At 41.6% G+C, this 12,111-nt stretch overlaps 1 protein-coding gene across 3 annotated transcripts in view; it reads right to left on the reverse strand.

Moving 5' to 3' along the window:
* Positions 1-5,122: 5,122 nt before the first annotated feature.
* Positions 5,123-12,111, reverse strand: part of MLF1 (myeloid leukemia factor 1) — a 43,144-nt gene continuing 36,155 nt past the window's right edge. For all 3 annotated transcript variants that reach the window (XM_083177869.1, XM_083177868.1, XM_083177867.1), the window contains 3 exons: positions 10,133-10,292; positions 9,092-9,233; positions 5,123-5,281 (listed from right to left, as the gene is read on the reverse strand). In XM_083177869.1, the coding sequence (XP_083033995.1) occupies positions 5,251-5,281; positions 9,092-9,233; positions 10,133-10,292 (333 nt within the window). In that variant the 3' untranslated portion in view covers positions 5,123-5,250. The remainder of the gene's footprint in view (positions 5,282-9,091; positions 9,234-10,132; positions 10,293-12,111) is intronic.

Here is a 12,111-nt window from a genome sequence, read left to right on the forward strand (position 1 = left end):
ACTTCAAAGTGAGATCTATATTGCAGTGTAAAAATAAAGCAGTCAGTATTTTCCCTGCACAGAAACAAAATTACTCACCCAAATCTAATTCTCTCTGCACATGTTACATCTGCCCCCCCCCCCCCCTGCAGTGCACATGGTTTTGTCCATCTAAGAAGGATTTTGTCAGAAAGAATGAACCAAAATAAGGCCCTTAATCTTTCATTCTACAATTCTACAGCTGGATACACACTATCACATTATCTGAACAAATTTTCTGGTTGGAATGAAAATTTCAACCCTTTAGAATGTAAGCTCTCATGAGCAGGGCCCTCTTTCCTCATGTGCTTTTCTTAGAGAATATATATCTCTGCCTCCCAAAAAAATGCTTCAGTGCCCTGTCCCCTGATGCCACTTTATTTACTTACCATGTAGTTGTCCTAAATTGTCTTGTAATGTAATTCGTTATTTTTTTTTTTTTTTACATTTTATGTATTTTTAGGGGCTGTCGAACCCTTGTGGTGCCAAGGGTGACCATTACCTCCCAAAACTGTAAAACAGACAAAAATGGGTGGACAGACAAGTTGGGAAAATCCATTTGATGTAATCAGTTGACGATCTTTGCACATTTTCCAGCTAGTTGATTCTCTGTGATTTGCTCCATTATATTACTAGATTTTCGCTCTAACCAGAAAGATTGGACAATCTTATAGAGTGCATCAAGCATACAAGCTTTGAAAATGTTTTGCGACAATTTTACAATCCGCGAAATCCCTTCTAATAGGTATAGACAAAAAAAAAAAAAACATAATCCAGGATGGTATATAATGTATTGTTTCATGGGACACCACCCGTCTGTGCACTGCCGCTCTCTGTGCTGGCAGACGGGATGGGGAAGGCAGCACCCAGAGGAGTCTGACAGGTGGCCGGAGGAGGCTTGTTTGGCTGGTGCCGCCACCTTGGTAGTGAGCAGTACTGTGATTGCCTCCTTCTTGGTGACAGACAATGGTAGACATCCTCTAGGTATTTAGAAGGGCTACCTAGGCTATTTGGCTGTCGGTGCAAAAATATTTGGTGCGGCATGGTTCCGAGTCTCCAGTATCCTCGGTCTTACTGCTTAGCATCTGCTCAGCCAGCCTTAAGCCCAGTCATCCATAGGATTTCTGCCCTTACTCTATTCCGGATCTCCGACCACCTATTTACAATCATCCTAGCTTATCCTCCCTACTGTTGTCTCTGTGCAACCCTCCCGAGAGAGTTCCGGATCCAGCTTATCCTCCCTGCTGTTGTCTCTGTGCAACCCTCCCGGAAGAGTTCCGGATCCACCTCTCTTATTGGTCTCAGTCACCCAGCATCATCTCAGCATTTAGCCTCTTCCATTTATTCACCATTTCCAAAGTCTTCCAGTTATTCGCCACCGGATTATCCTAGCTATTCTCCAAAGTCTTCCAGTTCTTCTCCACTGGATTGTCTTCGCTATTCTCCAAATTCCTCCAATATCTTCATATTTAGTCTTTAAAATCTTTGTCTTTTTCTTTTCCTCGGATTGTCTTCTTCAAGACACTTCAGAGAAGGGACTTCTCTCAAAAACATTAATTTGCGATTTCCCATGAACACGTTACTTGGGAAATTATATTTCTGTTTACTATTTTGTTGTAAATTATGCAAAAAATATAATTAAACCAGCCTGGTTTAACCCCACTCTGGATCAGCGGTGGTTTCTGCAACAATCCATCAAATCCTCCAATTTTGACATACTGTATTGTATTGGCAATTACAGTATGTCCCAAAACTCCTACAATCAGAATATCATGGCCATATGTTGACCCCCTATGTCCTTAACTCCACCACTAAGGTCTCTTAAAGAGGTTGCTAGGTCTCATGGCAAACAGGCGAATTGGACATTCTGTCCCAAGATCCAGAAGCTGAGGATCTTACTGTATTGAAATGCCAATAGGACATGACATTACAATAGGTGGATGTGATGGTTGAGAGTATATAATCACGGATTCCATATTCACATTGCCCAGAAATCACACATTTCTTGAGTCTGTCAGTTTTAAAATAGTGTCAAAAGCTTCTCAGGTTTTCTTGGCAAGTAATACTCTGGGAAAAGTGACTGATTCAGAGTGGATTGCAAAAGCAAAATCGTTCTCAAATTAACAAACTATCTGAACAGGGGCTGGGATCATTTGGTCTACAGCATGATGGTCGACAGTCATTAGATCGACATGGGAAAAGGTTGACATGGGAAAAATTCGAAAGGTCATTAGTTCGACAATCAAAAGGTCATCATGGGGTTTATCGCAGTTTTTTTACCTGAATGTCAACACAGTTGGCATGGAGACAGTTTAAAGTGTACCGCATCCCCTCGCATCACTCGCCATGCTTAAGGCACGGTGCCTGGCTACGCTTGGCACACTATTTTATTCTCCCACCACGCCCTAGTGAATGGTAGGGCATGAAATACCGCCTGTAGGCACATGTCGGCTCAAAAAAACAGTGAAAAACTCCATGTTGAGCTTTTGACTGTCGACCTAGACACTGTCAAACTAACGACCTGTTGAACTAATGACCTTTCGACCTAGATCCATGCCGGTCTTTTCCCATGTCGACCATCATGCTGTAGACCAAATGACCGCAACCCTGTGAACAGCAGGTGGGGAAAAAGAAATATGTGCAGACAGAATTAGATTTGTCTGAGGCGCATTTAAACTGAAATCTAAATTGCAGTGTAAAATAAGTCAGCCAGTATTTACCCGGCACAGAAACATAATAGCTCTCTCTGCATATGTTACATGCACATGGATATGCCCACATGAGAAAGATGCTGCATTTGCAAACAACTCTGAATCAAGCCGAAACGCTTTACCCCTAAAATCCAAAGGAACCATGTTAAAGCTGTAAGCTGCTCTGCTGGTGTTCTAGTTCTCCTAAGCCTGGATGTGTTCTGGATGGTACGCTGATGGAATACTAGCTGTCATCTGAATTTTGTGATGTCTAAAACCCAACACTAGGATTTTGTCCTTAAGTGTACATAGTGAGCAATCTGTCCCATGCTGGGATTATGGAAAGTGATCTGGACAATTTAGTCTTGCTTTTTATCCTGTAGGCTTGGAAATACTGCCTATTGTATTGCATTCCAGGTTTACTGGGCCAAGCTGTTTCCTTTCCTCTTTCCTAAGGTTTTAATTATCATTGAATACAATATTTCTAGAAATAAGAGTTTTCCTACAAAAGGGAGCTTATTGTTATTTGGTTGTGCATGAGCTGCCCAAGGGTATAACCAGTAGGCTATTCGGGCACTACAGTTGATGCACAAGAACTTGCATTAATGTTTAAAATGGAAGCTTCACGTAGATATTGAAGGGTAGATTTATTAAGCTCTGGTTTTTATCACTGGCCAATCAGCTCCTACCTGTCATAGGAGCGGATTGGCCGGTTATAAAAACCAGACAGTTTATCACTTCACTGAGCTTAATAAATCTGCCCCTCAGTTCCTTTTGGTAGAATTCCAACACACCTTACCAATAATCCTCTATTCATCCTCAATACGCGCATGTAATGTATCTCTCCACAGCCTTGGAGCCCTAGTTGAGGCTAAGACAATGCTGTGTTTTATAGTGGTACTTGAGGGAGTTTTTTTAAAGCACTTTCCATCCTTCCTATACATGGGGTCTCTATGCGTACCGCCTTCTTATAGGAGAACTGTAGTCCTGGCAGACATGCTAGCTATAGCTGGGTCTACTTTAGGAACAATACGCCACTTGAGTATATCTCCATCACCAATTGCATACATGCATTCTGATCAGTTAATATTAGACTGGTGTCTTTATACTTGATCTCATTGCCATCACCAGATTAAACACCAGAGGAATCTTGTACTATCCCTGTGGAATTCCTTTCCATTTCGCATATAGATCCCCTATAGCGACAATAGCTTCTATCATCAATGCAGTTAATCCTTATTCTGGATTTAGCAAATGTTCGAGATGGCTCCATTTGCTGCAGAAAAACTTTCTTCACAGACTGCACAGTGCATTACTGACTTTTAGCCCGCAAGTACAGAAAAAAACATTGTCACAGGCCATTCTTTCTGATGGGCAGATATTTGGGACAAGGCTCATCCTACTTTCAGAAGGGTTTTGTTTCATGTTTGAAGCCAAATTGAAGTACTGTGTGGTTAATGCTCCGAGCTTCTCAAAACCTGACCCATGGCTTCATAGCTCTTGGCTTGCAGCATCAGAAAGGTGTATCACTTGGATAGATTAAAGAGGCGAGCCACTGCTAAAGGAAAAATCTAACTGGAAGACAAAACACACAGAAAAAAAAAAAAAAGAGAGGATACCATCCAGGGGAGGGGAGGGTATATAGCTTTCTCTACCTGCCAAAGAAAGGAATTAGCCCCTTATAAAGGCTACCATGGAATACTGAAGGAGAAAAAAAAGCTTTTTGAAAAGCACACACTCATGTTTGTAAGTAAATCAGAAAAGCAAGCAACTGGGCAAAACCATGTTACACTGCAGGTAGGTCAGATGTAATGCAGAAAGTTAGATTTGGGTGGGGTTGTGTTCAAACTAAAATCTAAATTGCAGTTTAGAAATAGAGTGGACTAACATCTGTGGGCTGCATACAAAAGGCAGTATTTACCTTGCACAGAAGTAATATAAATGTATGTGCACCTCTTACATGTTTTATTTTTTTTCGTAATATTCATAAGCAAATGAAATAGTAATCTAAAAAGGCGGAAACCCTTCTTATATGCCTTAAATCATTTAGCTATATATATATTATAAATCACATAAAAAATTTATTAGATCCATAAATAAGAGCTGACTGCTGTACACTTCAAAACAAATATTCCGATATTGGTACATCATAGTGCTACAGTCTTAAACGATTAATAAAATTATAATAAATGGTATATATATATATATATATATATATATATATATATATATATATATATATATATATATATATTTTAACAAAACTTCATAGGCCATCAGATGGCCTGTACCTTAGAAGAGAATATTCGTAATTGGTGATACATTATTTGATCAGCAAGTTCACTAAGCTAGCAATAATCAGCAAGTTCACTAAGCTAGCAGACACACCTTATTAAATAAAATGCAGAACCAAATCAAATGCGCACATCTTATTTATTTTCAAAAGCCCTGTTACAAAGTATGAGCTCAGGTCTCCCCTATGCTACCAAATGTTCAGTTGGTTACTTATGAAGAGTTGTTGTCACGTGCTGTGATGGATCTTCTAGATGACCATTTTGGATATGTTTCGCTCCCTAAAATAAAAAAATAAGATGCATCATTTGTAATAGAAGGTACCAGTCAACTAACAAAACATGAATACATAAAGTATATACAGTGACATCAGTGAAGCGCACAGTCGTATACTGTACTGTATATGCTGAATGCCATAGGCCACACGCAGCTGGCAAGCCCACTTTAACTTAATGATTTCATAAATGTCATCATCTTTTTCTAAATACAGAAGGCAGTCTTATCTTTCAGGCTCCATTCTGTATTTTTACCAAACCTTTCTATAATTTAGGTAAACACAGTTTTCAGGTTCATGGTCTTTGGCAAAGTATGGTCCTGTAGAAGTAAAGTTGGTGTTGTTGTAGTGGGTGAGTATTTGGAAATGAGGCATGCCGGAAACATGTCGTTTTTGCTTCCAGTAGTATGGGAGAGAGTTTGTGTGTGTATGTGGTGGGGATAAAGCAGTGGCGGCTCTTACCTCTGCGAAGGAAAGGAGCTGTCCTAATGACGCCCCCCCCCGCAGTAGCTTCTTCGGTACTGCGCATGCACTGGCCCCCAGCCTCTATGGGCTACCTCGGGAGCAGTCCGTAGAAGCATACTGATGGTGCCGGGTTCGGCGCATGCACATTATCTTCCTCGGTACTGTGCATGCGCAGAATCCATTTTTATGGGCAGCCCATAAAGAGGCATCTTGGAGGGAGGGAACACCTCCCAATGGGACTGCCTTGGGTGACTGGCAGGTTAGACTTCCAATAGGAAGTCGCTGTCAGTCACAGTGAAACCAATGCAGTCTCACAGACTGCACCTGGCTTCACAGTGGTAGATTTTACCTGGGGGCTGCAACCCATAGGTAAAAACCGCCACTGGGATAAGGCCTTGAAGGATGTGCATGTGTTTCATGTGGTGGAGATAATCTTGTGTTGACCTTCTTCCCTGTATCTTTATCAGTAGCAGGCTTTGGGATGACTGCCACTCTAACTCATGTCTACAGTTGGGGTGGGAACATAAGCATAACCCATTACATTGAAATACCTTCACATATGCTTAGTATGTGACTGCCATAAATGCCTTTTTAAACCATTTCAGAATTTATTTTAGGCTTCTTGAAACTCCTTAAAATTACATGTAATATAAACCTGACTGCTGTTCAAAAACGGGTCTGCTTTCGGGGATTTCGTTTTGCCTGCCAGAGGAAGGTGAAACAAATATCTGATAGGCCAACGTGAGCACTGGCTTAAAATGGCTAACTGGATACCCCCTGCGATGCAATTACCCGCCATCAATGATCATGTATAATTGGAAATCCCCCTGGTGAGCTGCTCAGCATTGTGTGGTTGTGGTACAAACATGCACAACATTTTCTCCTGCTATAGACACTACCCCAACCGTAACTCTAATATCAACATTCAAAGGGCAGTATTCAATGACAATAATCGCATTGTGCAGCGAATCCTGTTTAGGGTTCGCTGCACATTCGCCACGTTCCGGAGGGCTGGAGCATTCGCTGGAGCCCTCTCTGTCGCCCTACTCAACGCCGCCGGGGTTCACTGCCCCTGACGGCAAATTTTAATCCCTGCGGCGATCGTTGCGGGGAGCCGGTGGCAGGCAGAGAGATGGAAGTCTCACTGCCTGCACCAGAATGTGTGGGGGCGAGGAGGGCTCCCGGGGACACAGGCAGCAGAAGCTGCCCCCCCAGAGAGCTGCTGGGTTATGTGTAAAAAAAAAAATATTAAAAATGAAATATATATTCCTTTGCTGTAAGCACGTGTTTAAAAATATCATACCCCTTCATATAATAAAATTCCTGATTTTTTTTTACACCAAAAAAAAAAAAAAAAAAACAATATTTTAAAAGTTCACATTCCAGTTCACCATAAAAAGATGGCGATTGCTGTATGGTGAAGCACGGCAAACATAACCTTGAAATTAATTCGCCATCTGATCATTGAATACACTCACAGCGAATGACAGTCAAAAACCCATTGAAAAACCACAGCGAATTGCAGCGACTATCAGACGGCGAATTATCCGTCATTCACTGTTCACCGTCGGTGAATAGTGCACGTTGAATAGGGTGTATCACTTTCAGTAAGAAGATTCGCCTTACAGCACGAAAATAGCACACATTTGCTGTAGAACATGGCGAATCAGCGTCATTGATTACTGCCCTAAACGTGCCTTGAAAAAGCTGTTTGCGAAGCATGCGCCGGCTAGCGGTGTCGCTCTCTGACCTATACTTTGACTAGGATGTATTTTGATTTATGTACCTTCTAATACAGAAATCCCTACTAGAGGTGCACAGGCAGATAGTGTGAGGACAGCCTCACGTCTGTCACTGTGCAGCGGCAGTGAATCCCTCGAGTCACTAGACAGCAGCTCACGCTGGGGGTATCACAGTAAAAGTATCTCACCCCTCTGACATCTATCATTGGTGTGCGGGGCATTATACCATCGATACTCCAATTGCTAACACGAGAGCATTTGAAATACCCCCCCTTGCATAGCATTGGAGATATGTTTATTTATATGTGAGCCAGCCCGGACAGAGACCTTGCCAATCACGGCACATCACATTTCCTTCCGCTGGAGCTCAATATATGGTGTATATATTATTTGTCTTGATGCCAATAAAATCAACTGTGTATAATTCACATTACTCTAACGGGGCTCAGGATAAAAAAATGCCATAATTATATGTCTGCCTGTCAACTACTGCTGACACATAGTGTCGATATCACACATACTGTATCCACCAACAGCTGACCTCCAGATTTAACCATACTTCGCAGGGATGCAATTCGGTTCATTCCCATGAGTGGTCACTACACCACTATATTACTTATCTCCACAGTATTCCCGTTTCCTTGGGTAATTGAGAGATTGAGCAAGAACCGTTAGGCTGTTGGAAATTATCAGTTATTTCTTAAGGTGTTCCGAGCAAACTGCAAATTAGTATTGACAGTCCACACCTTGGTTTGTCATCCCAAACAAGGCTTATTGGTGACAGGCACATATTTATTTAGCACACTGTTACAATCACCAGCCTCTACATATTCGTTTGAGAGTCGACATTCCTAAAGTGACGACTTCATTGTCGACACTTGTTAGGATTACAGTTTGTGATACACAGCAGTCCAGGCAGACTTCATTCATTTTCTATTGAGACTTCCAGTACTATCTGTCAATCAACATATTCCATTTGATTGAGGATAACTATACAGTACGCCTCCATATAGGGAACGTGGCCAAACATACAGTGACATTACACTGATACATTTTACTACATTGTAAAGATATTGCGGCCCCTTATTTCTGTATTTGTATTCATTATTAGTACCGTTTATAGGATCAGAGAGCCACCGTTTTTTAACACAGTGTGTATTTGTTGTATGTGTGTTTTTATATTTCGCTTTCTTAAATAAATCAGTAATAAAAGTTACATTTTATTCGTGTAAGTTCAAACAGGTGCATCACACACGGACATACTTTCTCTTTACTGTATATGCTCTAATCCCTATGTCCAGTGGTAGCACACCCCCGACAATATATTGATATTCCATTAGTCATTGTACTAATTGGGGGTCCACCCTTTCTCCTCCTATAGATGAGGATCCTGTGCGAATAGCTAATCTTTGTGTGCCCTAAATGTTGACATACTAACTACAGAACACATTGTAGATTTTGCATTCAAGATAGTCCCTCTTTACTGCCAGATATTTCTTCCAACTCTGTTACAAAACAAATTTCTTATTTTTGTCTACAAGAAAAACCTTACAGTGAAACAGGGCATACACAATTTCTGCCATTTCCCCATATCATAATATAAGACTCACCTCCGTGACACATCAGGGGGTCCTATTTTTGTGGAATAGTGAGTACTTTCACGCTTAGGAGCTTCTAAGGGGAAATTCTTTTCAAAGGAGTGGAAGTTTGAGATCTTCTGGTCCCATTCATTGTTAAAGAACGGTGCCTCAGCTGAAATTCAAGAAAACACATAACGAATTAAGCCAATTACCACATGAAAGCATTTATAGAATTGTTGTACATAGCAATATTATGCTTGGGGTTGTTTTTATAATGAAGTATTGTGTACACTAATGCACTTATGAAGGGAGGAAGTGTACACTGATGCGCTTATGAAGGGAGGAGGTGTACACGGATGTGCTTATGAAGAGGGGAGGTGTACACGGATGCACTTCTGCAGGGAGTGGGTGTACACTGATGCAGGGAGGAGGTGTACACTGATGCACTTTTGAAGGGAGGAGGTGTACACTGATGTGCTTATGCAGGGAGGTGTACACTGATGCACTTATGCAGGGAGGAGGTGTACACTGATGCACTTATGCAGGGAGGAGGTGTACACTGATGCACTTATGCAGGGAGGAGGTGTACACTGATGCAATTATGCAGGGAGGAGGTGTACACTGATGCACTTATGCAGGGAGGAGGTGTACACTGATGCACTTATGCAGGGAGGAGGTGTACACTGATGCACTTATGCAGGGAGCAGGTGTACACTGATGCACCTTTGCAGGGAGCAGGTGTACACTGATGCACTTATGCAGGGAGGAGGTGTACACTGATGCACTTATGCAGGGAGGAGGTGTACACTGATGCACTTATGCAGGGAGGAGGTGTACACTGATGCACTTATGCAGGGAGGAGGTGTACACTGATGCACTTATGCAGGGAGGAGGTGTACACTGATGCACTTATGCAGGGAGGAGGTGTACACTGATGCACTTATGCAGGGAGGAGGTGTACACTGATGCACTTATGCAGGGAGGAGGTGTACACTTACGAAGTGCACAATATTTGAATCATAGATCACCAATATACTTGCAATAGAGAAGCCACAACGTATCAGCACTCACATTCATCGAGATTAATAAATTCCTGGTTGACTTCATGGTTCCCTGTCTTGTTGTTTTTCAATTTCTTGACAATATGGGCACGCTCTTTAATGTGATGTCCAACTGCTATTTTTTCCACTCCACTTTCAGAATCACGGACTGCTTTCTTAGTTTCTTTGATCTGTGCAAAATGTCATCTGTTGTAAATAGTGTGGTGATCCCAATATGCAGATATATAAAATGTATATTCAAATTTAAAGAAGTAAAGACAATAATATGTATCAATGTAGGGGCAGGATTTCTAGATAGGGATGGCCATCGACCATGAATGATGTTAAATCATCAATGGTTTATGGCCAATGTTGAATACTTTTGCCATCAATGTGGGAGAACCAGATGGTTTCCCTACATCAATGGCAAAATATAACCAATGTTTCTTTTTTTTTTTTCTTTTTTTTCAAGGTGAGGGGACGCCGAGTATAGCTCCACCCCCCAACACTCAGAAGCCATGCACCCACGTTCTGATTGGCTCATGGGCCATTCAGTCAAAGATAATGGATAACCATCGATAGCTAAAACTATGCAACTGCACCGATGGCCATCCCTATTTCTAGAGGGAGGTTTGTCTTGCCTGGTGTGCTAATGGAGTGCTCAGTTCCACACAGTGCTTTATAGTGTATGTTGTGGCAGCAGCAGTATTAAAATCATATTACACAATATAGCTATTGTGGTCATTATTTGAGCTATAGTGAGGTTTTTGGGCAACTCCCCCCTCCCCCTACATGTGCTTATACAAATAATGTGCATTGTAGACAACTGACAACTGAAGGAATGTCAGCCATTTGTTCCCAACTCCAACTCATGCAGGCTAATAGCGCTACCTCCCTCTGGGTAAACCTTTAGTGAGTAGTCCCTTGCCCATTTGTCCCAACCATAAGGCACCAACAGCTTTGACAGGGTGAAAATCATCATAAGCAATTCCCTCATTGCTGTATTCAGAGCAGAGCAGGTGACCTGTGGGCCCCTAGATAAGTTGACTTACAGTATAAAAGGTCATGATGTATTTTTCTCTTTTCGGGGTAGTGAGGCTTTGTGGCTGTTATTTTGTCTATATTATATTTAGCCAGTGATGATCCTTATCTAAATATAAACTGCACACACTTCAGCACTCTCCTTGACATACTAACCAATAATCATACCTTAATATTTTCTACACAAAACAACAAACCATTAATGCATTGTGTTGCCAATGGCTGGAAATTCTTTGGTCATGGATAGAACCAAACATATCAGAGACTTCTGCTAGGCAAATGCTTCACTGACAGCTTGCTATGTATTCTCTGCTTCCAATTACATCACACATAGAAGTGACCTGAGTTCAGCTTCAGGGTTTAAATTCAGATTTGTTAATGGTATAAGAACAACAGCTGTACATAAGCCAGTGACGGGCCAGCTTTCATTCAGGCTGTGCAGGAGCTGCATAAGATTACCTGCAGCTACTACCTGGAAGGGACAACTCCGATTTTATACCCTGATAATGCTACAATTTCATATAGTAAGAGCCCTGTGTCATTTATTTCTGACTTATTTACAGTACTTCTTGAATATATCACAGTAGTTTATAGTTTCTCGGGCACCAACTGCAAATTAAACGATAAAGACGTAGAGCTGTATTTACTATCAGATTCCGACTGTTGGAACGTCCCGATTGAATTGAATATGTGTCAAAGTAATTAGATGAAGGACAATGTTTTCTTGTTAAGAGAATGAACATAAAGAGATGTTGTGATAGGGGCGATACATGGAAATAAACACAATCGCTACTAGTAGAGTAGTAGCATAACTGTACACAGGGCCTGTGTAAGGCTTCTCGGCACCTTAGGCAACACTTCAACCTACTGCTCTCCGCCTCATCCCTACACTGCCACCAATACCCACTTTCCAGCCCCTCAGGTGATAGTGTTAAATTGGAGTTCAACAGCCAACACCTGTATTATGTT

This window comes from Crinia signifera, chromosome 3 (assembly GCF_055691185.1).
Source record: "Crinia signifera chromosome 3, ASM5569118v1, whole genome shotgun sequence".
Classification (NCBI taxonomy): domain Eukaryota; kingdom Metazoa; phylum Chordata; class Amphibia; order Anura; family Myobatrachidae; genus Crinia; species Crinia signifera.